Below are 25,163 nucleotides of genomic sequence, written 5' to 3' on the forward strand. Positions count from 1 at the left end.
CTTTAAATGCCCTGTTCAGCTGCTACCTGAGCAACCTTGAGTGGGACAGGCACCTTCTTACTTGTGGAGTGTCTTTATATACCTCCAGTTGTACTTTGCTGTCCCTCTGGGGCTGCCCCAGCTTGAATGCCTCAGTGTCTGTCTTGTGTCTTATTTCTCACTGTGATCTAGAAATTGGTCCTGGTGCCTAAGTCCTCAGAGAAGCCTGTGCCAGCAGTCATGCTCTGAGAATGTGTGTGATGCTATCTTTTCCCTTGTAGGAAGCAGTTACAACTTACAATAGTCAGTTCTTAGCCTTTGGGGAGGGAAGAATACCTTTTCACTATTTGAAAAAGATTAAAACATTGACACATGTAAGCAAAGAACATGAGTCTTCCACTTCCTTTGCCCACTTGTACCTGTTTCCTCATAAGAACATCTTTGAACCAACAGCCATGGAAAGCATGGTGTGAATCATACCTTATTCATTGTCCAGTGGCAGGCCTGGTGTTAAATCACCTGTGCATTGGGAATTAAGATGTTCTTTTAGATATGGGATGCTGGCAAAAAGTCTGAGAAGGACCTTAAACCCAGATTTTCGGCTATAGAGGAAATGTTGCATTCATCAGAGTTATTCTTGGTATTATCTTTGTTTGCTGCTGTGTTGTAAAATGAAAGTGGAACCTTTGCTGTTTGTTTGAAGGAATGGATAAAAAAAATGGCTTCGGAGAGGAAACTTTGGATTTGGGATGGAAAAATAAGCAGTTTTCTGCCTGCAGACTTGGTTTGGATTTGTGATTTCCAGGAGGAAATGGGACTCCTGTGTTTTCATTAGTTAGATGTTAATTAATTGGCTAATTAGTCTATTAGGTGATTAGTTAGTGAGCAGCTTTCAATTTCATTGATTTTAAAAGAGGTCCAAGAAGCCTCTTTGTCACCAGCTGCTTCCATTTGTATTAGTAAAGACTCTGCCAGTCCCCAGTTCACTGCTGTTTGAGACATTCATGTTTTCTTTGGGTGTGGAGTCCTGGCCCAGGTAAGCTGTGGGTGGGTTCAATGAACACTGCAGCAATACCTCAGCCTTGGCCATATTGATTACCACCAGTGGTCCACCTTGGCCTCCAATCGGGAGACTTGGAGACCCACCATACATAACGCCATTGTCTCCTTTGAGAGCACACCCAGAATTAGTCTCGAGGAGAAAACACAAGGTAGAAAGAATTGCGCCCTGCCTAGACCACCCAAGGAGACCTTTCACTGTGCTTTTTGCAACCAGATTTGCCTATGCCACATTGGCCTTTTTAGCCATCAGCGCGCTTGTAGTAAGCGTGGGTAAAGCCCTTCCCAAATCTTCGTTTGCGAAGTCAAGCCATGATGATGATGTTTGAGACATTCATGTTTTCTTTGGGTGTGGAGTCCTGGCCCAGGCAAGCTGTGGGTGGGTTCAATGAATGCTGCTGCAGCAGCGTTTATTTTGAGGGTTCACTGAAAAAACCCAAGGAGGTGGTGGTAATGAGTACTCTTTGCCTGCTGGCTCCAAAATGAATTCTCCCTCCTTGGATGTGGCTGTCCCAGTTTGCCCTATGCATGTTCTTGTGCCAGGAAAGCGAACAAGCCAGGAGGTTTCAGCTCTCTGCTTTCTTCCTCCCTGTCTAGCAAACACATTTAACTAGGTTCTATTTAGGAATTTGCTTTTTTTATTTTATTTTTTTTATGTGTTTGTAGACTTACAGGAATAAGGTGATGATTTGGCTTCATGGTTGTGATGTAACTTGAATTTGTTAGCAACTCTTTTTAATACTTAACCTTGAAACTAGTTTTGTAAGTTAGCTTTGAGTATCCCTGTATACGCGCAGTAGTATACAGGAGAATTTGAGCAAGAAATTGCCAAGGTTCGCTTTCGCTTGTGCACACCAGTTGGTAAAAACAGTGTGACTTCCGTCTTAAACACTGTTCATTTGGTTTGAAGCCAAAGGTAGTTACTTTTCTGCAAAAGCGTGAGGATTTAAAAATTACGGCTGTGGTTCTCACCACACTCTTTGGAAAGTTTGGGGTTTTTTTGTGTTGGTTTTGCTTTGGGTTTTGGGGTGGTTTTTTTATGGATTTATTTTTTAATTTTTTCTTGCTAACCATAGTCAGCTTTTTCTTAGTCCTGACTTTGTTATTCTACAGAAGTAAGTGTAATGTGTGTAACAGTTACTTCCTCTGGAAGCCAAGCGGTGCCCGTTTCCTTTGCTGCTACTAAGATTTCCCCGAGCTACAGAGGTGTGTACAAGCTGATTTGAAAAATGCTGAACGTGTCCAAAACGATTTACACTGGAAGAACCTCTGTTGGTTTCGAGCTGCATACACGTGTGCCAGGTTGAACAGGGAGTTATTCCCTGTGGGAAAAGTACCAGGCTCAGTATCATGTGTCAAGGAGGTGGCTTGGGTTGTGAGCTCCAGTCATGCATACCCTTCGCAACACACCAAAGCCCTTCTCCTTGATAATACCACTGACTTTGTCCCTGCAGCATCCAGGGAACCAAATAGTAACAGCAGCGTGACAGTGATTTAATTCATGTTCCTTCCCTGACTTGCGGAGAAGCTAGTGAGTGGAGGTGCCAGGCAGCTGAAGGGGTGAGGAGCGCTGTGTTCAGGCAACCTTTTCGTATCAAACGCTTGGGGCAAGGGGTTGATGGGCTTCAGTTTACCTTGGAAATAGCAGCCATCACTCTTGGGCCCTTTCTGACAGTGTTTGTAAGTCTTCCAAGCTGGTGTTGAATACGTGGGTGAATAGAAAAGCTTAAAATAAGCTGATGAGAGAAAATATTAGGGAAGCCATGCACACAGAATGTGGAGATGGAAATAAGGCTGAGTTAGAGGGGAGAGATTGAAAGAAAGAACATATTTGAGATATTACTGAGAATTAAAATTCTTACTTAAAATTAGTCTTGATAAATTCGATAGTACAGGTGACATTCTTGAGAAGTAAGCTTCCAAATTTAAGTTGCATCTTAATTTTTGTATGCCACTTGAACTTGTTGTATGTATTATTTTTCATCCAGGTTTTTTTCATAGGAATTACATCATATTGAACATTTTACTATGTAAAATTGCACCACAAAACCTCTTACCCAGAGGATGCATAACCAGCTTTCTCAAGAAAGCAGTAAACTATAACAGTCAGCTGTAATACTGGAATATGGGGAGGAAGAAAGAGTAAAACTTCTGACCACTGTGGTGGTAAAAATCCTCAATATGTCTAAAAACACTGTTATGCGCTGGATTTCTCTTTTAAACTTGTCTAAGGATGATAGTGCAAATCTTGATTAGTCTTGACTGTGCAGTTAAGTCTAGACTTTACATTTTCCTTTCCTTATGTCAGAGTCTTCTGAAGGTGGATCTGTGAGGCCGACCACTCGCAGTTCAAATGAAGGGAAATTTGGAGAAGTCAGAAGAAGTTCCAGGGTATCTTAAACCTATCAGCTCATTGCTTTGGGGAGAGGAACTGATGACCTGAATTAGCAAACTGCAGCCATGTATCCCTCACAATGTGCTCAGGAAGAGGTTAGGAGTGAGAAGTACTGAGTTGGTGAAAGAAGCTCTGGCTTCTGGACTGTGTTTCCAGCTTCTGTATCACAAGATTGGAGAAGGCTTCTTTTCCTCTCACCTTACCCTTTTCCTGCGCCTATTGCCATCTTTTTGTTCTTTTCGGCGGCGTATCTTCTGTGTTTCAGCTGAAACAGACGAAGTGTGGAAACAATAGGAATTGTGTATGAGTGTGTATGTGTGTGTGTTTCAAAGGCCAGGGAGAAAAGGTGTTTGAAAATAACTCCCCCACGTGTGTTTTGCTAAGGCTTTTTTTTTTTTTTCTTCTTTCCACTCTTGATTATTTAGGCTTAATGAATGTATAAAGTAAACCTGATAAAATGAATTCACGTCTACAAGGCGTGAGAGGGATACAACTTACTTGTAGGGTCTGGTAAGCCTGGTCTTAGCAAGTTCCTGATAAGTAGACTTTAGCTGAAGTCGATATTATGATTTATTGTGGTTGAGATGAAGAGGGTACATTTCTCAATGGAGTTTTAAGAAAGGTGTTTAATTGATTCTGAAGTTGTGGCCAATTGCTACAGTAACTTTTTCTAGTAATAAAACGTTGAAATTGCCCTGAATCAAGGAGGTTTTGGTTGCTGTTTACTTCAGACTTACAAAACACCTTCTAGAGTTCTTTTGAGAAATTAAGAGTATCAACTCTCTAAATTAAATTCAGCTAAGTTCAGTATTGAGACTGAGTTAACTGTAACTTGATATTTATATGGTACATGTATTACTTGATTTTTCAGTTCAGTTTCTATAACATTTAAGATCAAAGAAATTGAGTTTAAAGTTTTCTCTTAAAAAATTATATTGTGGAATTTAGATTCTTTGAAGAAAGGTTTATTTTGGAACAGAAGAGATACTAGCATCACTTTGACTTTAAAAGTTGCTGCTGCTTCTGCATCCAAGTCCCTGGACTTCATATTCACATCAGGTGAAGTTGCTAGTTCCTTGGCTTATACCCAGTTAAAAAGCTAATTAAAGATGTGTTTTCAGTATGGGATGTTATTTTTAACTCAGACTGAGTCAATTTTGATCTCTCCCCCAAATTTATTTTTGGTGACTTGCCTGTTACAACTTTCTCGGTGTTTGCCAAATCTGTTTCTATAATAGTATCATGCCTTTTTGTTCAATCAGCCTTTGATGGAAAAGCAAAACTGTTATCACACTGAGCAGCACCTGGCTTTCTCCCACTTCTTCCGTATTCTATATTGGGAAAATCATACTGTTGTAGTTACAGAAACCTCTGTTCCTGCCTAGCGCTGTGCCATGTCCCGCTTTCCCTAGACCAATCCCTCCCCACCCTTGTCTGGGTCTGAGCTTCCAGGCAGGTGTCCAGAGTCCTCACACTTCTGGTGCTCAGTTTCCGGACATCCTGACTGCCCTCATCTGTCACATGCTGGCTGTTTTTTGCGGGGGTGCAGCATGGCTTGCACACCTTTTCCTTGCTTGATCTACCGCTTTAATCTTTGTTTTGATCTTTTCTGAATAGGACGTATCCTCACTTAGGACTGCTGTTCTGTGTTTATGCTTTTAGAGTAATTGCAGGTTTGCATCTTGCACCAGGAGTTCAAGTTTGTTCTCTAGGCAGATAAAGAACGGCCTTGCCACTAGCTGTGTTGTATGCCTGGCTGTGCTTTTCACTAATGTTAGCTCTAATTTTTAGTTTGCTGTCCGCTCATGCTGATTATTTTTTCATCTGTTTTGCTGTGTACTTTTGTGTACTAAACCAGGGTGTGACAATTACATGACTCTTTCCACCTTCCCCTTGTTTCTCATTGCAAAGCTCTTCTTTCTTATGCCAGTGTTGATCTTGGCTAGTTCACAAATGTATGTGTGGGGTTTTTAAAATAATTTTCACTAATAAGCTTCTAGTGTTTTATTATGTAGTAAATGTGACAGTGAGAAGTTGGTTTTCCCCTCTCCTCCTCCCCCCAGTTTTGCTGCTTTTGAATTGCAGCTTTCTTCTAAGCATAGATTGCATTTTTTGATTTCCACCTCAGTAAATAATCTCAGAATAATCTTTTGTAACTGTTTAACAACCAAAAAAAGGCATAATTTTATCCTACTATTACTACATTGAAGGGGTAATCAAGCTAATTATGATGGATTTCTCTCTAATTTAAGGAGATTTGCCCTTTGACCTTAAATGTTTCCTGTTGAACTGAGTAAGTGGCCACAAGAACCTGAGTACAGTCCTAGCTCTAAAACTAAGTATTTGGTGTCTGCTTCCTTTTCTCTTTCTCTCTAAAGACTCTTTTTGGGGGAGCTTTGGTGGCTTGAGAAGACTTTGGGTTTTTTTTTTAGCCAGTTCTGTTTTTTCTAACCGTTTGCCTGATTTTCTGTCCTCTTGAGATCCCTCTGGCCAGCAAATGAAATAGAAAATAGAGCAGTGGCACACAGTCCTTTCACATGGCTCTAGTTCCAGCCACAGCATTGTCCTTCCCTTTAGGATTGGATAGATGGCTCCTTGTTTTTTAGGAGACATAAACATTACAAAAGCTTTATTTCAAGCCGTTGCCGTGTTTCTGGTCTGTCTCTAAGCTGGCTGATGAGCTGTTGTCTGTTTGGCCTCTGGTAGAACAGAAAATACTTTGCCATCAGAGTAGTCCACATACTCTTTCTGTTCACCCATTTTTAGTATGCTTGCTGCTGTGTGGGTTCTGTATGATTTAAAAACCGTGCTATAGTTTTTACTCATGCTAGTGGTATATAACTTCCCCTCAAAAAAAAGGTGGTTGTGCTGTGTTGCAGCACTTCCTGGTTATTACCATGAGTTCATGGCTTTGATCATAGGTGGTAATTGATGGTGCACCCCATCCATTTCCATTTACAGAGTCTGAGATGCTGAACAAGGCTGTGCATTAAACAGCTTTCTGTTCACTTGGGTGATGATTATGCTAAGCTGAAAGACTGGTGAGGAGAGGGGGAGAGCCAGAGGTATGGAGGAAGTGCTTAGGGCATGGTGTTCAACTCTGGTTTGTGTGATACTTGGAGATACGTAAAACTTCATGGGGATAGTGGAGTTTTAAACTGAACTGGACTTCTGCTGGAAAGGTGCCTGATGATCTATCTCAATGTGCGCAGTTCCTGTGGCATCGCCAGCAGCCGTGTGGAGTCTCCCTGGCAGAGCAGCCACCCTGGTAAGTGTGACTGCTGTGATCCTCATCCATGGAGAAAGCCAGTGATACACAGAAAGTCTGTGTTGTGGCACACCTCTATTGTGATTTGCTCAGCAGATACAGGGCTGACATGCTAGTTAACATATTCCTTCTGGGCAGCTGTAAGTTTAAAAAACTTGGGGCTAGAAGAGTGGGGAATTTTGATGTATAGACAGCACTCCTTCAGTTCTTCCAGGGAAGAGTCCTTGGACAGAGTGCAGTGACATCCTTCCGCTTCCACAACTCCATCAGGTCCATAGGGCTGTACCTTTTTAAGACAAGGTAACTGTGGCTGAGTGATAGTGAACCAAGTTCAGTAGCAAAGTTCAGCAAGTTCACTAAGGGTGAAGCCAGTTTAAAGGGTTCCTGCTTGACTATGCACGCAAGAGGGGGAACCAGCACTAGAATTACATACCAGGTCTTACACGCTCTTGCTAGTGCTTCCTGCTCTCTGGCATGCAGATCCTGGCACTGGCTTCCATTTTCTCCTTTTCTCTCCCACATCTGTGGTACTGGAATTAGTGCTGGCTGTTCAGGAAAAAATGTTGTGGCTCCTGGGTTGGGAGCCAGGCAATACCATTTCCTATGTCCTCAACTGGTCTGGCTCTGAGGCAAACCAAGGAACCTGTGTTTGTGGATATTATGGTTAGCAATGGCTAGCCTATATATAGTTTGGTGGATGGCTTTAGGAAGGCTATGATAAACCATGATCTTTTTTGGAGAGGAAGAATGAGAGGGATTACAGTGACAAGCTTTCAAAACCAACAATTAGTTTATGTTTTCAAAGTATGGCCACAAGTGGTGAGGTTGCAAAAACACATAATATTTTACAATCCTTAATGTAGAAATCTGTGGCTTTCTTTTCTTGTTCTTTTTGTTTTGTTTTGTTTTTAAATACATGGGACTTGATCTTCGGCTTCATTGTGTTTAGAAACTGCACATCATGTTGGACATGCAGCCACTCAGGGAATGTGCTGATCTGTTGGCATGTAGAAAAGAGACAAAAAGCTTATGTGTAATTTGAGGCTATGGGGGATGTAGAGGAGTTAAGTTTACCCTATAACCTTTAAGTTAAATCTGAACGGTTGTTAAGAAGCATGAGTCAGGCAACTCCACCACTGGACATACAGCTGATTGTCTTAAGGTCTCAATCAATTAAGACCTCTTTTAGACAGAGCTCTGTTTATGAATCATCATTTTTTTTATGCAAGTGGGAGACAAGTAACAACAGTCAATGGTATTTTTATTCATTGACCTGACAAATTTCTCCTGTGATAATTGTGAGCACCATGGAGTCTTCTGTAACCTAACTGCACACAACAGGCACAGTGGGAGAGGAATGGCAGATCCTACTGCTTTCCAGGAGTGTATTTTCAAGTCTGGGATTGGACGCAGTACAAGTGTGCTGCAGTGCACAAAATATCAAAACTGTTAGGTTAGCTGCCCTTTCTCTCTAAAATTGCTTTTTTCCCTTACTAATGTGGGTAAGTAAAATCCTAATGATTGGTGTCAGATTCTGGTTTTAAAGGGAAAACCTAGTTAGTAATGTGTACCTTGGTGTCTGCTTCACAAACTCAGTTGTTCTTTTCCTTTTCTTTCTTGAAACCAGATTTCTGTAATGGTTTTTACAGGATTAAACAATGGATATCATCAGCAGCTCTGTTACCCTAGTATTTGCCTTGTCTGTCTGAAGCTGCTGCTTTAAAAAATCATGACAGCGTCTTACCAGTAGCTCCTGATTTATACAGGTTTGAGATCCTGCACTGATGGAACCAGCATAAAACCTCTCTAGAGTTTGGGCCAGCATCTCTTGCCCGTGTGCCATGCAAGTCAAGCTAAAACAGCCATAAGGAGCATGGGTAGAAATGGGGAGAGTCTTGAGAAAAGAGACTCTGCTTCCTTCTCTCCCCTTGTGTTTTGGCATTTCCGAAGTGTTGAGAACGTGGTCAAGTAAAGTGGAGCTGCTCCCTTTCTCTGGCTGTTACTGATGTTTCTCCAATATCAAAAGTTTGAAAGAACATTTTCCAATATAGCAAAACAACATGCGGGTGTGATGCAAAGTAAGAGATTCTGTTCTATGCTCTCTCCTAGTTGCTGGCATTATTATCAAGACACTACTTGATCTCCTGAGTTGGCTTTTCTTGATTCTTTTCCTCATCTTCAGTCTTGTTGGCTCAGCCAACAGATTTCACTGCTCAGCCAACTTCTCACCCTTGAGTACTGCTCAAAGTAGTGAGGGACTAACATACCATAGCTGCTGCTTCCCAGTTCTTCTCTCACAGTATTTGCTTGTCTTTCTACTTTGGTTTGTAGAGACACTGGGGACTGTATGTGACTGCCTGGTGGTAGTTGTCAGACATATTAAAGGATGAAAAGTAATGCAAAGTATGAGGGTATGGAGAAGATTAAGAATTCAGTCTTTGAAGAAATCCTTTTTTTAATTGCATACTCTCTATTATTTGCATCTAGTATGCATAACTATTAGAGAGGAGAGATTTAAAAGGAGGAAAGAAAGTATTTACTTGGTCAGCATCGTCATCTGGAGCATTGGCATGTGAGTGCCCGCGTGATTTTACAGAATTGGTTTTACACTGTTTTTCTAGCAAAAGGCTGTATGGTTGCAATCTGACTGTCCATCTGTATCAGTCTCCTGTGTAAGTTTTGCACACACTGGTTTTGTTCCAGCTAAGCTCGAATGAGTTTTGGAAATCTCAGAAATTGAGACTCCTGTAACATTTGTGGGAATGTCTTTGTGGCAAGAGGCCAAAAAGAGTTGTAAGAATACCTGATTAGTTCTGCAAATGTTTTGGGAAAGGACATGCTAAGCATGAAAGGTATTTGAAAATCTAATAAGTGATAATGGAGGCGGCAATCCTAGGTCAATTGAAAAATAGCGTTATTCCCGAGTTTGAACAAAAATATGATTTGTGTAATCCTTTCATCCTAGCTTTTCACACTGTGACAAGAGATACCTTTAGTATTTGTCTGTAGTGAGAAACAATAGTTTTAACGCATTAAAGAATGTTGGCAGGGTAGCAACATTTCTTGATGTGTAAACATACTTGTCTGGCCTCTGTAATTGTTCTACAACACAATCTAAACATACGTTGGAAAAAAGGCCCCGGCATTTTTGCTGACCTTATAACTGCTTAGGCTCTTTTTGGGAAACTTATTTTCCACACAGTTTATGCAGCTAGAGGGGAATAAAATTTCTGATTGATAGTGAGGAGCAGTAGGTGTGATCCCACGATTGACTCTTGAGTGCTGCAGGGCAGTTAGCCCATGGAAACAAGAAAAGGTTTCAGTCTCTCTGTACTTCAGGTCTTTCAAAGAGCAGTCAGCGTTTGCAGAGACTCATATGTTGAACATCTCTATTCTGCATTTAAAAGCTCTTTCATATCCTATTGTATCCTCAAAAAAATGAAAGAGGACTTTCCCGTGCAGGAGCATTGGCTGTGCTGCATGTTTCAAGATTCTGATATCATCTTTTTCCAGAGATTTCCATTATGAGATCTGGACATTAAATAACTCTTTCTTAGTCAAGTTGTAGAACTCTACCTGAGAATTAGGAAACTTAACTTTCAGTCACCCTACGTATAAGGTGATCGAAGGCTCACACAAGTTTTCTTGTGGCTGAGAAGGGAAGTTATTATGGTGATACGATTTAACAAAATAAAATCTGAGCAAAGCTGAAAAATCAGCTCTTAAATTACTTTTCCCTTTACAGCCTTGCCATCTTGCTGGGCAAGTAGACTTGGGAATGTATCTTGATAGGAAATGTTGCAAGGAACACAGAAGAAGGCTGTGCAGTTTGGTTTGTGTTCAGCTGGACATCCGTTTAGCATCCTTTCTCTGTAGGAGATCTGTTTCTTAAAATACTTCTTGTTGCTGAGAGTGTGTAAGTTTGCTGTTGTCTTCAAAACATTCTAATTTGTACTTTATTAACATTTTTATAGATATTGTTGAGTGTCATTACGAAAATGATTCAGCGCTCTAAAGAGCCCTGACACGCAGTGAGCAAAAAAACATTGCATCTGTTTTACCTACTGTTTTTTGGCTGCCTGTCCCTCAAACTTGTTTTTCTAAGGAGTGAAATCTCTCTGTGTTAGACTAATTACTGCACGTCAGCTCCTTAAGTCTTAAAAAGGCTTGGATGTCAGCTAGACAAAAGTAATGAGATGTGCAATGATTTAGCCATGGGTCCAAATATCTATTACACACGTGCAGTTGAAAGGACAATATGAAATGAATATGGTACTAACTGTTGTCTCTCTAGCAAGCCACGGGTTATTATTCCCTCCACACTGTTCACTGCAGTTGTGGTGAACGGTGTTAATGAGCATAGTTGGTCCAGGGACCTTAAAACTGTTGCCAATGCATAATTGGTCTTTGCCACAGTGGCAGTCAAAGTGATACCGGGTAAGTTAAATCCATTAACTATTTCATTTTTCCTGTTGTTGTTGGGAAACTTTGAATTGTTGGAAACTTTCCCGTTGCCGTAATTCACTGAAGAATGGTCTGTTTGTTCTTAAAGGCTTTCTTCCTAAGGAGGATGTCATCTTCTGCTTCCACTTTGCCCTCCCAGGTTACAGAATGATCTTTTCCAGCGCTGTGCCATGCAAGTACAGGTGTCCTTTTGATCACATAATAAGAATAATCAGATTTATGTACATTTCCCACTTTCTTTTTTCTTTTAAAGCCTGAGACTGCAGCTGTGCTGAAGCGCACTGTTGAGGCTCTTATGGAGAGAGGAGCCATTGTGAGGAACCTAGAAAACCTGGGAGAAAGGTCTCTGCCTTACAAAATCTCCAAGCACAAGGAGCGCCACAGAAGAGGAGGGTATGCACAATGCCTTATTCCTAAAAGCCCTTTAAGTGCTCTTTTAAAACGTACATAAGATAACTCTCATTGTTTGGTCTTCCTTGTGCTTTTTGGGAGTATGCCTGTAATGCCTGTGATCTCGGTGCAGTGGTGTGTGGCGGTTTCTGCGTGTGTGTGTTCTGCTTCAAGTATTTTGTGTCTTTTATTCTGTGTGGTGTCGGCTTTATTGTTAGTGTTTAGTCGTCATGTTACAAGTAGCCCGAGTCCGGGCCTTCAGAGCTACTTTCCCCAAGTACACAATGTTGGTTTATGTCATTTATACGTAACTATTTTCCAAGCTAGTCAGGCTTGTTTACTGATACAAGTAGTACTTAATCTGCCAGTTGGTAATTGGCAGGATTGATTCTTTTTCTCTAATGCTTCTGAACTAAATGTTAATTACCATGTGCACCCTGTAAGACTTGCTTGTGTTTCTGATACAGTTTTAGTTGAGGATGTTAAAGGTGATTATGTGGTTTACTGGAAGCACAATAAATGTAAATGAAACAGAGATTTGGCATCTCGGATGCCAGGCTTCCCCTGCAGTGCGAGAGGAAGGTGCTGTGGACCACATTCCCTGCTTGCTTATGCCAGTGTGTTGCTCCTTGAGGCTACCTCCGAAATGGATGCTGGCTCTGGGATGCTGGCTCTCGCAAGGACTGAGAAATGTTGCTAAGCAACCCGCACTGCGCTGGGGCTGCCTGCAGTAATCAAAATAACAATTAGTGATGCGCCCCTCCTAATCCCTGTAACACAGCTGTGCTTAATCTTGGGTGCTTGGCCAACCTGCCTACCTACCATCTTCCTCGAGGAGCATTTGGCATTGGGGAAGGTGAGGTGACTCCAGACGTGCACTTTTTTGTGAAGCCCTTCATTGATCCTCTCCCTGGGGGTGACTCACGGTTTCACTCCCTCTTCTGAGGACCTCTTCATTTCCCTGTGGAGTGGGAGTGGTGACAGCTGCCAGTTAAAGCAGATTGACAGAAAGGGCAGGGGAGGAAATTTCCACCATGTGCCTATTGCTTAAGTGAATGCAATGGCATTGTGGTCGTGACTGTTTTGTACTCCTGCGCCATGGTGTCCCTCAAAACATGGCTTCATCCTGCCCGTTTTGCATTTTAGGATGAAGTCTTGTTGCCTACACACAGGAGCTAATCAAAACCTCGTTTCAAGGCAGAATTACTAATTACCTCATCCTTCTGTTGGAGCAGAAGCCTTTTATAACCATTAGTCTTTTCTGATGGCTTCCGCAGAACAAGGAGCTGGTGTTACTCTCCTTCTATAGGTGGGGAGCTAAGGCAGAAGACTAAGTTCCACTGAGTTTGGATGCTGAAGTTGCAGGTTTTAGCTTCTAGATTATTTTTTTTCCCTAGAGTATTTGGAATTCTAACATTTCACCACGCTGGATGTCCACTTGGCTTGGGTGGCAGTGCTTATGCAGGTCAGGTCTTGGGTCCTTCAACAGGGAAACCACTTCAGGAGAAGACAGTAACCAGCATCACAGGAATTATGTAGCAGAGATGAGTCGAAGCCATTTCTCCAGGGCATTTTCAGACATGTAAACTAGCTTAACTCACTTACTGTAGCAGATTACCTACTTAATAAGCAGGACAATCTGTAGACTATGTCCCTCATCTTTGCAGAGTCTGCAGAGCAGACATATTCTATATTCTGAATGAGGCAAGGGTTTACCAGCAAATAATTGCTATCATGTCCTGAAATACGGGCAGGAAGCCATCAGATTAATGTTGCCATTGCTCTTCCTCCTCCTCCTCCCAGTTTAAGTCTCTCTAAATATTTAGCAGTCATTCTGCTTGCTCTGGATTTGAATGTGACAGTTCCTTCCCCTAAACTGCTTGGCTTCTTGAACAAGAGAAGTGATTGAGAGAAGTTGTTACTATAGGAAAAAGTTGCTTTGTGTCAGAACTCGAATTCAGGGGGATGTGGGATATTACCAGCAGGCAGTTTCAGTACCTGGCAGTGTAGGAGAATTGTATGCTGTAGCTATTTCTGGGGAGGTGGCAGTTCAGTGTGCAGGTATGGTGGATTCCTGGTATAGCATCCAATATTTTATATGGTCTGTAGATTAAATTAGTTGGGGTATTAAACATAATCTGGAAATAGGAAGAGAAAAGTCAGTTCTTGATCCACCTTATAAAATCAGCCAGTTAAACTTTACAGCATCTGTAAAAAGTAATAATTTTTTTTAACAGGACAAAGTTGTTTGGTTTTTGTTTCTAAAAAAAGAGGCTTTTCAGGAAGCCTCACTGAGCTGAATGGCACCCGTATGCACGGGGAAATCCTCAGGTATTTTCTCCTTCGCAGACAACTTTTAATTGTGTGTTCCCTTTCTTAGCAAGGCAGTGTGGAGGGGTGTAAGTGAGTGGTACAGAGTGTGTCACCTTTTCCTTAGCCTGAGCTTTTTCTGAAGTAACTTAAAGGACTTCTGTGGGAGTGCCAATGGTGCTGTGTGTCTGGGGTGGAGAGTGCTGAATCTTTCAAAGCTTTTAATATTTCTGTTTGCCTTTTTGAAGTTGCGTGATTCTTGGCAGAGTTTATTTTCCAATAGTATGTAGATGTTTGGACACTTAGGATGTATGCTGAATCTGTTGCTTCCTTTGACCTCTTGTCTAGTGAATTATGTGGAAATCAGTGAAACTCAATATTCATAGCAACAAGTTGTATGAAAATTAGTGCCATACAATATTCATGGGCCACAGCTGAATAGCATGCCTCTTAGAGAGAGCTCCTGTCCTACTGACTGCTGCAGAGTCGTCTTATTTCTCAGAATGGCACAGAATCCCCCCACCTGGGTGAGGTGTTTGAATGAAAAAGAAAACAAAGAGCAAAGCAACCTTCCTCACCAGCATAGCTTTGCTCCCTTGCAAAACTCCCAGTGCTACCCAAGCTGTCTCTTAACCTCAGATTAGAGGCCTTCAGTAGGGCAGCACCAGCTATTCACAGGTCAGCTGTGCCAAGTAGTCACTCCTTCTCTCAGGAGAAGGACATTTCTTCATTTAGTTCATTCAGTTTTTAACTGCAATTCAAGTCTTTATATACAGCATATCATAAAACTGAGTGGCAGTGAAAGGACACACAAGTGCAATGTGCACAGCAAAGCTGCTGCTGGACTTCATCTGGTTCTGGTGGTGGTTTTGGTGAACAGTGAAGAATTAAACTGGAAAATACACACTCATAAGTCAATAGGGAGGATTGCTGTCTCCTTAATAAAGTGCTGCTTCCCCTATGAGTCTGTAGTGCTTCAGCATCATCTGTCTCAGATATACTTCATTACAGGCATGTTACAAATTAAAGAATATCCAGGAGGCTTTACAAAGAATGAGAATCTTACTGCCAATTGATCTGTTAAGCTGAGAGTTTTCCAAGCTTGCCATAGGGGACTGCGGCCCACACCTGTCACTGGAATGAGCAGTGTTACTCTCCCAGGCAGCTTTGAAGACTCAGATCATATGTATAATTGACTTGTTTCTTCTTGGGAAATTATATTCACTGAACAGGTGGTGCATGTGCATTTGAGGGTATATTAAAGCAAATTTAGGTCTTTCTTTTCAATGCATCTCTTTTGGCAGAAAACACTTTTTTTTTTGACAACTTTTGCATCTAAGTAGTTATGAAAGTTGTGTTTCAGGAGCTGTGTGGATGTGTATTCACACTTATGGTATTGCAGAACATTCATATTTCATTTTTATAGATGTAAGAGCGATTCCAATAACATCTCACAAACTTGTAACAAATACTTGTCACATTTTATTAACCTATAAGGTGACAAGGACACATTGGTTCCAGTGGGGGCTAGGTATGTAATGTTAGTTGAGGCATTGAGTAACTTGTGCATGGGCACTGTCTTTCTGAAAAAAGAGTGTGAGAACGTAAATCAGGATTACCAACCTTATTTCCTAATGGGCTTTTAGATTTGTGCCAACTATTTCTTTCACTTGCCACTACTTGTTTATCATTTTTAATGAGTTGTTTTTAAATTGCTTTTAACACCATGCATTTCTTTTTTTGAAATATTGTATTACCTGCATTGGGAGGTGCTTGTTTCTGGAACAAACAAAATTCAACTGATTTAAATAAGGTGTGTAGTAGTGTCTGAATTCAAGGAATGTTAAACTCTGGGTTTGTTTGCTGTTTAAGACAATACAGAAGCACTGAATCCCTCAAAGCAGCTTTCAAGTAAAGGATCCAGATCAGGGCTGGGTCTTGCAGAGCCACTGCGCATATTTGGTCAGTGCCAAAGTGGAGAACATTGCAACTGTTGTAAAATGATAGATCTCAGTAGTACAGTCTGTGGGTTTGCACTTTGTGGCATACCTGTTTTCTTTGGCCTTGCCAGGCTGTGCCTTAATCATACGTTTGTGACGCTTCATGCTTCAGGGCATCAGATACAGAGGGTGGTTTGGGGGACGTGGTTGGTATGTAGGATATTTTTACTTTAGGGGAGATGATACAAGGGTGGCTACAAAACAGCTCTTTAAAAAAGTAAGGTTCAGACAGGAAAGGTCTCAAACTTTTTGCAGACCAGGAGTCTATTAAACTCGAAGGAGCTTTGACAAACTTTGGGGAGAAGAAAGGGGCCAGGGGTAACTGGGTTTTGAACACTGAGAATCTTGCTATGCCCTGCAGATTTGTTGTGATTTTGTTCAACCCCTCCCCCAAATGTTGCTTCCATTGTATTTTTGTTATCTCTCTCATAGAAAGGCTGATACCCATCAGCCTGGGCAGTGCTGAGATTAAGTACGGTTTTGTAAATCAATAGAGCACTGTGGCCTTTCCCTTCTACTTTGTTTTTTGTATGTGTGTGCTTTCCCCTATTACATCTACCTGTAATACGGTGATGTTTTTAGACCTTTCTCTCCACATTTTTATTATTTCACTTACTTTATTTGCGAGTTCTCCAGCTAAACTGTGTGTAATTCTGATTATTCATAACAATTTCTGTGTTCTATTTGCCAGTTTTTCGTTGCCTTTTTTTTTTTTCTCCTTTCAAATTTGATTTTGAAAAGATGGCAATTTTCTTCTGTTATTTGCTTGCTTGTCTCTTAATCTTTTTGTTTTGTTGTTCACTCCCAGTTATCTCATCAGCCCACTTGTTCTCTGAAATAGCAAACTTGGGTCTTTTGTTCTTGACAAATTGTATTTTGGGAGCTTGTGCATGGGGAATTTTCTGTAGGAGGTGTGCAGGGACCCTGGTGATTGCCAGTGTCCACTGAGGAGCACTGGATATACAGTGATAGCATCTAATGGGATCAGGAGTCAGAAAATCCAGGTTGCAACTTTAGTTGTGCTGTGGACTTGTTTGTGTCATAGGGGAAAATGTAAAGGCAAAGAGGTCCTTTCCCAAGAATGCAGCGTGGTCTTAACTTGGCTTCCAGGTCTTGCAGTGCTACAGTTGCTCCCCAGGAGCTAGGAGCACTGAACTTCAGTACCAGCTTCTCCTCTGCTATGATGAGGAAGGCTTGGAGACTGTCCTAGCCTTCCCTACCTCTTCTGGGTGGTTTAGGGTCTAAAGCAGTTGGTCCTCCTGTAACAGCATCCTGTGTTTTGCCTTCATTATGTAGTATGTGACATAACGTTGCTTTGCCAAAGCACGGTCTCAGGAGAGGGGGCACAGCTAATTTCTTGGTGCCTCGGTGGTCTAATACACAAGGAATAGCTAATTACAATAGGCGTATTTTAGCAATTGAGCATTGTGTTAAGACATTTGAATACTGTGGAAACATATCTATGTAAATAATGTTACAAGTTCAAACTTCTCTTTCCATAAAGTAGCTGAGCCTACTGTATTCACTCAACTTATTTTTAAACAAGCAGCTTGTGGCCAAATAGCATGGGGACAAAAGATGCTGAAGTGTCTTCCAATAACCCACGTGGTCTGGATGTGATTTTATTTACTTTGTAAGAGTAAAATAGTAGTTACCTGTCAGAACTGTTCCTTGGAGTGTTTACGAGTTTCAACAACTCTCCTCGTCTTCCCACCCCCTAGTAAAATACAAACTATTGCATAAGGGACTTCTTCCCGCAGATAAATGTACAGACATGTTTAGCTCCACTCAGGTTAGACTCTCGTGATGATTTCCATGGCTGCTGAAGACCGAAGAGGAGGAAAGACAAACAGATTAAAGGGGTTGCAAGCTTTCCTTTCTTAATAACGCCAAACTAAATTTATAGCTAATGCACAACCTGTGCTGTTTCTATTCAGATTTTAGAACATCATGATCTGTTTCAATAAAAAGGAGTTCTGGGTCTGTAATGCACTTGGATGGGAGCAAAAATAGTTTGAATACTTGAGTATTATGCACATTTGTAGTACTTTCTGCTAAATTGATTGTCTTCTTCCACTAGATGGGGCTTTCTTCATTGATGAGTTGAATCATTACTTTTCCTTCAAGTGCTGTTGTCCACATGCACATACATGTAAGTGTGGATGTGTCTCAAGTATCAGAGCCCTGAAGTGTCTTTTTTTTTCCCCTTCACCTTACATGTGGGAATGTAACTTGCAGGTTTGGTGCTTTTCAGAAGGAATGGCACTGCGCAATAATTTGTGCTATAGGGGTGCCAGTATCATTTTCCAATGCACTGAATTCTGTTAGCATCCTTGTGTAAGCACATTGATCAAATGTGATGATCGGTCTCAAATAGTGGGTTTGGTGGAATGGGAATCAGTCACCATTTGGGTTTTTTTTTTTTTTAAGCCATAAATTATACAGAAGGCAGAGAAGTGACATGAGCAGAATTAATACTTGCTGTGTAACTTCAGTCCTGCTCATAACAGCTTTTCAAATGCAGCCCAGTGCGCATGGCTTTTCAGGTACACAGAATAGGTCAGGCTGGTTTCTCTTTTGCAGTGTAACAGTATTTTTTTTTCCTTGCAATGCTGCAAAATGCCTTTCCATTATTTAATTAGCTTAATAACAGCCATCTATGCGTAGAATTTGGCAAATGAAATTTCTGAAGGCTGTGGATTGTAAAATGTATTTTTTCCTGAAGTACTTGCTCATTACGGGTTGCGTAATTGCTGTGGCACAGTCTAGTTTCTAAGGCACCAGCTTTTGGTGTTGATCCGGTACTTCCCCTTTGCTGTCCTTGTGATTTTCAAGGGACTTCCAGCTAGTCTGTATGCATTTTCTAAAAGCTAAAAGTAACACATGTACTAGTCCTTCCAGCTGCAAAATGATAATCTTTCTGAGCATGAACTTGCCTTCCTGCCCTGCTGAGGAAGGGTAGCTACCACAAGAGTTGAGTGGAAAAGCAAACTACCTCTCTTCAGAGCAACGCAGTGGTCCCAAGGATGAAGTGATCTTCCAGGTAGCAAAAAACCCATTCATTTATATAGGATTACCTTCTGAGAATGAATGTCCAGCAGCTCTCACAAGAGTGCTGCAGCTTGCTTTCCTCCAGGCAGTTTCCTGTTTTACTGTTCAATGCTTCACCTCTACCTGTTCATCAGAACATTTTTTCCTTTGTATCTTCTACCTCCCCACTGGGGAAGCTTACCTACACTTACTGCCACTGTGTAAAGGAGAAATTGAAGCATACAGATGTGTTTTGGGCACAACCATGGGACCACACACGCTCCTCGAAGTCCACCGTATGTGTGCTTTTCCCCCTGCTTCCCAGGTCGACAGAGATACATTCTAGGAGGATTTCAAAGTGAGTCGTAATCCAGGTGCTTTTCAGAGTTCTTTGAAGTCCTAAGACTGTCCATTTGAAAGCAAAATATCTGAGTATCCTTATGGCTCAGGGTTCAATTTCTGGCTTGAATATGCTAAAAAGGATAAATGAAACCTGGCATCTTTTCCTCAATTCTCCTTCTCTCTCCTATACAAAGACGTGTCCTCCTTTATTTGAGATCATATATCATGTTAATCATTTTTTTCATTTAATGCATTGTTTTAATGTTTCACTGAGCTCTCCTGTATTTAAATCATCCTTCTATTTACAGTTGAGCAGGATGACAAAAATAACTGTGGTCTCATAGTCAATCAATGGAATTTTCCTGCATTTCTCTGCTGATGACTTGGCTGACTCTTAGAGAATCTAAATGCTTTTGCATTTTTGCTTGCAGGAATGAGGTGGTTTCCCTCCCGCATTCCTGTATTTTTCCCTATCTGTAAGTCTTACTGGGATTTGGTTTTGTTTATTACACAAACAGTAGCTACAGCATTGTGTATTGGGTCATAGATCACTGCCTGAAATGAAAGTTGCTGCAAGCCTCATTGAGGGTGGGTTAAAAAAACCCCATGGCCTTGTGACAGCCAATTTAAATGTGTATATTTGGGGGGGGAAGAGGTTCCAGATCCCCTCAGGGCTTGCATTGTCAATTGTGTTTGGTTATTGCTTTTGCAGCCATTAGTTTCTTCTCTTTCTTTAATGAAGAAATAACATTTGCTACGCTGGCCCTCTTTTCCTTCTCTCTTTTTTGGCACAGGAAGGCAATCATTGCTTGTTAACATTGAAGAGTGGTGGTTGTTTTTAAAAACTCACATTGTCCCCAATTACTGCAGTTCTGTACCCTCAGATAAAATACCTATTCTACGAGGAGTCATAAAGATATGCTGTAACAGCTCATCCTCCCATCCCCCCCTTCTCCTTCAGTTATCAACAGTGCGTCAGTGGAAATTTCCACCATTTGCTAATGTGAGAGAAAGCACAAAGTTGCAGAGCAGCCTTTGGAGGAAAAAAAAACTATTGCTGTTTTAGGAACACAATGAAAAGCAGCGTACGACTCACAAGCAGAAATGAAATGAAATTCTTGAGGAACGGAGCGATAAAATGGTGCGGCAGAGGGCAAAGATTGCAATCCGAATGAATGCTTCTGCTAAGGGAAGTGGGCATGAAAGTGGTGGAGGATCACTAGCTAGATTTTTCTCCCCTCATCCTCCTTCCTGTTAGTTGTAACTGTGAGAGGATCTGGAAGGCTTCTTCCCAAGGGGAAGAGTAAAGTGTCATCTGTTAAATTTACCAGTGGCTTTTAATGGCTTTAACAGAAAATGACTTTCCCTTTTTAAGGGGTGTGCATCCTTCAGATGTTGCTGTGCACCATTTCTAATGAATTGTCCAAGCTTAAAAATTGTTTTTTCTCCCTAAACTTTTAACCAGGTGGCATCTCTTAATTCTGGAGACGAGAAAACAGTAGGCTGTTTGATAAACCAAACAGTAGGTTTGGTTTACCAAATATATTAAGCCAAATCCTGTTCCCCATAGAAGCCTGTGAGGATTTGTGTGGAGGACTGAGCCCACCAGAGTTCCTCCAAATTCATCCTGAGGCAAATTATTCCTGTAGCTTTCAGTAGCCTTTCTGCAGTCGGAGGAGCAGCACCTTTGCTGACGTGACCTGGCACTGGTCCCTTGGCTTCAGAGATGCTAGGCTGCAGCCCACACTGGCTGGGCGTCTGTTCTGGAGCATTCGTTGCCTCAATGTGGGCTGCAGGGAGATTTTTTTGCTATCAGATCCCTTGAGTACAAGAATTCAGTGCTTTAGCCTGGCCTTTCTGAAAAAGGCTTCAGAAATGAATTGTGGCTGTTAATGCAGATGCCTGTGTAAGAGGTTCAGGACTAGATGTAGATTTAGATTAGATATTAGGAAGAAATTCTTCACTGTGAGAGTGGTGAGACACTGGAACAGGTTGCCCAGGGAAGCTGTGGCTGCCCCATCCCTGGTGGTGTCCAAGGCCAGGCTGAATGGGGCTTTGAGCAACCTGGGCTAGTGGAAAGTGTCCCTGCTCTTGGCAGGGAGTTGAAACTGGATGATCTTTAAGGTCCCTTCTAACCCAAACCATTCTGTGATTCTGTGTCTGGCTAAGGAGAAAAGCGTCTTCATCATGTTTTCCATAGGTGATTCCACCCCTGTGCAGTCATCCAGCATGTGTTGCTTGAGTCATTTCTGGCCCGGTGGGTCTGCTGTGTGTAATGTTTTTGATGTAGCACTATTAGTTGGATGAAAATGAACTCCATGGAGCATAAAGAACATGAGCAGATTCATTGTTCATGACCCCATCTCCTGTATTTCCTGTTCAGAGTCCCAGTTCAGCTTCTGGTCTTGGAAACTTGCCCTTCAACATTACCTTTATGGAGGTGGACTGTCGTTGGCTTAGTAAGAATCCATACCTCTTGCAGAACAAAGTCCTCTCTGTTAGGTACAATTGTTAAATCAAAGTGGGATGCTTGATCTTGCTTGGGTAATACAACTTCAATTAAGGGATATTGCTTTCAGGTTATACTGATGCTTCATGGGGAGGTGTGCTTGCGTGGACTAGGAGGAAACAGGAGCTTTCATAAGATGTGTAAAGATGAAAATGAAATAGCTAGGTGGCAAGTTCTGTGCTGTACATTTAACCTTTAAATTACTGATAGTCTTGGAAACGAGGGGTTAGTTCTCTTCACCTGGATTTCTGAGGCAGATGTAGTGTCTTTACGGTAGTTAGTGCCATGCCAACGCAGTCAAATGTGTTACAGCTCTGTTGACAGTGCTACTAGCTCATACACAGCATTTCAAGGAAGGATGGATGGCCAGTGACATGGCTCACTCCTTTTTTCACATTAGTATGATGGCTGTCACTAGGTCGCTCGTAACTTGCAGGAATAGTAGACCTTATGTTGCTAATGAATTTAAGGTATATCTCGTATTAAAAGATGGGATCTGAATTTGCATATCTGAGATTAAGTTAGTGTGCAGCTTTCAGTTGTGTCCGTTGTCTGAAATGGGACTCCTGAATTGCAGTAGACTGCTTTGCTTGTTTGGGTGTACTGGAGCTTTGAAAGCCTCTGCCAAAATTATAGTTTTGCTCAGAAAGAAAGTGCAGCTCTTCAGCAAAGGAGCTTCATTGCAGTGGTAACCTCAGTGACCTAAGATATTAATGGGGAGCAGTGTTCTTTCCTGTAGGTAGGTGGTTGGCTTTTTCTTTATAGATGTCAAAGACATCTTTGGGGTGGGCAGGAAGCACTTACCTGAAACACTGCGTTTTATACGTGCTGTGCATGTGAGGAAGTAAGACCTTCTCAGTCCCACAAGTGCAGCAGGGCAAGTCCCAGCTGTGAAAGCAGAGTACACAGCTTCAGCTCCTACCCTCAGATTAAAACTTTAAGCCATGTTCCCATCAAAGATGTGCCTGATTTGGGGTAAATCCATCTCCTTGTGTTTCCTTTGCCCCTTTTTTTTAATTTTTTAATTTCCATTCATCTCCAAAGCAGAACTTTTAAGGAAGAAATGTGCCTGTATATATGTAAGCTTGAGAGGGTTCACACTGGCATCTGTTCCCCAAAGAAACAGTGTCATGAATTCGAAGAAGGAGGATGCATGCTGTAACTGAAATGAATGTGTCACCTCACCTTTTTGAAAGACTGTTCAAATCAAGAGGTGGAAATGAATGTAATAGGTACAAGAAGAGTAAATTCTCTTTAATCTCCTTGGGTAGGCAGTGCTGTACAACAAAGAAGAGCTCAGGCTGAGCCTGCTTCAACTGAATTTTTCTTATTTGAAATTAAGGTAATACCGAGGTTTTATTATAACAATTCTGGTACCAAAATGTAAGCAAAAAAATTTTATTCAAGAAATCCCACAGAACAGTTACATGACTTAAAGTTGTTGCAGTACAGGTATTTTTTTTACATTGTGTGTATGTTTCTCATTGCAGGTATTTTTTGATAGACTTAGAGGCCCCACCTACGATTGTAACGACCATGATGGATCATTTAGGACGTGATATTGATGTAATTAGACGTGCTTTTATAAAGCATCCTCTATCAAAGACAGAAGAATGCAGTGGCATAATCCCAGTCAACTATAATGATAAACTAGTTGGAAAGAAGTGAAATACTCACAATAGTGTGTTTGAAACCTTTAAAAAATTTTTTACTCCTGTTTTTGAAAACAATTGTGATAACTGATGTCCATTATAAATAATCATTTTTGGCCATGTTATAAGTGTGTGGCATAGTACACTAAAGCTATTGTAATAGTTGAGGTTTCTTTTTGTTTAGAATACTTTGAATAGACTTAATCTGTATGCTTATCTTGATATTTGACAACTCTGAAAATTGATTTTCTTTTCTTAGAGCATTACATTGATAATGAAGATTTGTCCATCACCAGAATGCTAAAAATAGCATTCTTTTTCCAAAGACAGATTACTGCAGAATATGTATATTTACATAAGAGATTAAGAAATCTACAGTGTAAATATAGCAGCATAGGATGATTTGTTGGAGGGGGGTTTTGTGCTTTTTTTTTGGAAAAAGTTAATAAAAGTGTGATTAAAAATAAACTGACTCATTTTTCTTTAAAGCAGAAAAGGTACAAGAGAAAAATAAGTTATGCTGCCAAAAGACATGTATCATACTGCTTTCTTTAAGGTAATAACTCTGTTCAAAGTACAGGTAAAAATAATATAGAAAAGGCCAGAAGCTTCCAAGTGACAGGTTAAAGAATGGCTGTACTTGTATATGAACAGAAGAATGACAGATGCTTTGTTTTACCATCAGCTAGATCCAGGTGGACACTTCAAACTGAGGAAAACATCAAGACGAAGGTCTTAATGCATATTTTGTCTTTCTTCCGCTCTTGTGAACACAGAGAAAAAAGCAATGCACATGGAAGATGACGTAGGACAAGCTTCTGCAGGTCTCACAAAAATTCAGTAGTTTCCAGAGGATGTCCGTATTTCCCTCATGCTACTGGAGGAATGCACTGGCAATTTCTCCTTCCAAAGGAGTGTGTGTATAGTTATTTCTGTAAAAGAAACCTTGGAAGCGAAGGTCAGATTCCAAGAGACCTGTGATGGGTCTTGTTTGTGTGACTACTCTTTAGTGTGATATTTCATCAGGAGTTTGTCTCTCTTTCATGGAGGTAGCTGGGTCATTTTTTTGGGGAAAAGGGGTGTTTGTGTGCTGCTTTTTTTCTTGGATGCAGAACTTTGGGGGGGGGGGGGGGAATGAGGGGAGGGAGGAGAGAGAAACCAGTGGGGTTTTTTATAAGTATCTTCTTTTTTAAAGGAAAAAATGCATTAGAAAAATAAGGAGGAAGCTTTCTTTCTGTATGTCTTTATTTAGGAGAAATGAATGCATGTGGTTTTGTGGGGTTTGGTTTTCTGGTGTGTTTTTCTGTTTTTGCAATCTGCTTTTCTTCTAAGAGCAGACTGTCACATTTTGCCTCTCCTGGAAAAAATGCTGGAAGAATGGAGGGAATGCACTACATGCTTACTGAAGGTGGTTCTATATTAGATGTGCTTTTATTTTTGTAGTTACTGCCACTTTTGATCATGTGGTTGCTGTCTGCTCCGATGCCTGCTCCAGGCAGAGCTTTTCTTATCAATGATATTTCTTTGTAGAACAGGCCCTCTTTCCATACAGGTATGATCTTATGTTTGTAAGTCTGTGCTGCAGGTTTGGCTCCCTGAGCTGCCCTTTCTGTTGCGCTGCTGAAAATTCAGATTGGCAGCCCAACAGAAAGCACAAGCTACAAGTAGGGAAACACAGAATGCTTTAAGTAATGTGTCTTACTCAAGAGTTTCTCAGAAGCTTTTATTAAATAGAATGTGAAAAGAAAGCCTTTTTAAAGTCACT

General features: G+C 41.1%; 1 protein-coding gene across 1 annotated transcript in view; it reads left to right on the forward strand.

The window, feature by feature from the left end:
• The window catches only part of MRPS6 (mitochondrial ribosomal protein S6), a 46,212-nt gene extending 22,346 nt beyond the window's left edge, over nt 1-23,866 (forward strand). Inside the window, exons 2-3 of the mRNA XM_080614023.1 lie at nt 11,419-11,558; nt 23,237-23,866. Of these exons, the coding sequence (XP_080470149.1) occupies nt 11,419-11,558; nt 23,237-23,414 (318 nt within the window). The 3' untranslated portion in view covers nt 23,415-23,866. The remainder of the gene's footprint in view (nt 1-11,418; nt 11,559-23,236) is intronic.
• The last annotated feature ends 1,297 nt before the right edge of the window (nt 23,867-25,163 follow it).

This window comes from Psittacula echo (genome assembly GCF_963264785.1).
Source record: "Psittacula echo genome assembly, chromosome: 3".
NCBI classification, from domain to species: Eukaryota; Metazoa; Chordata; class Aves; order Psittaciformes; family Psittacidae; genus Psittacula; species Psittacula echo.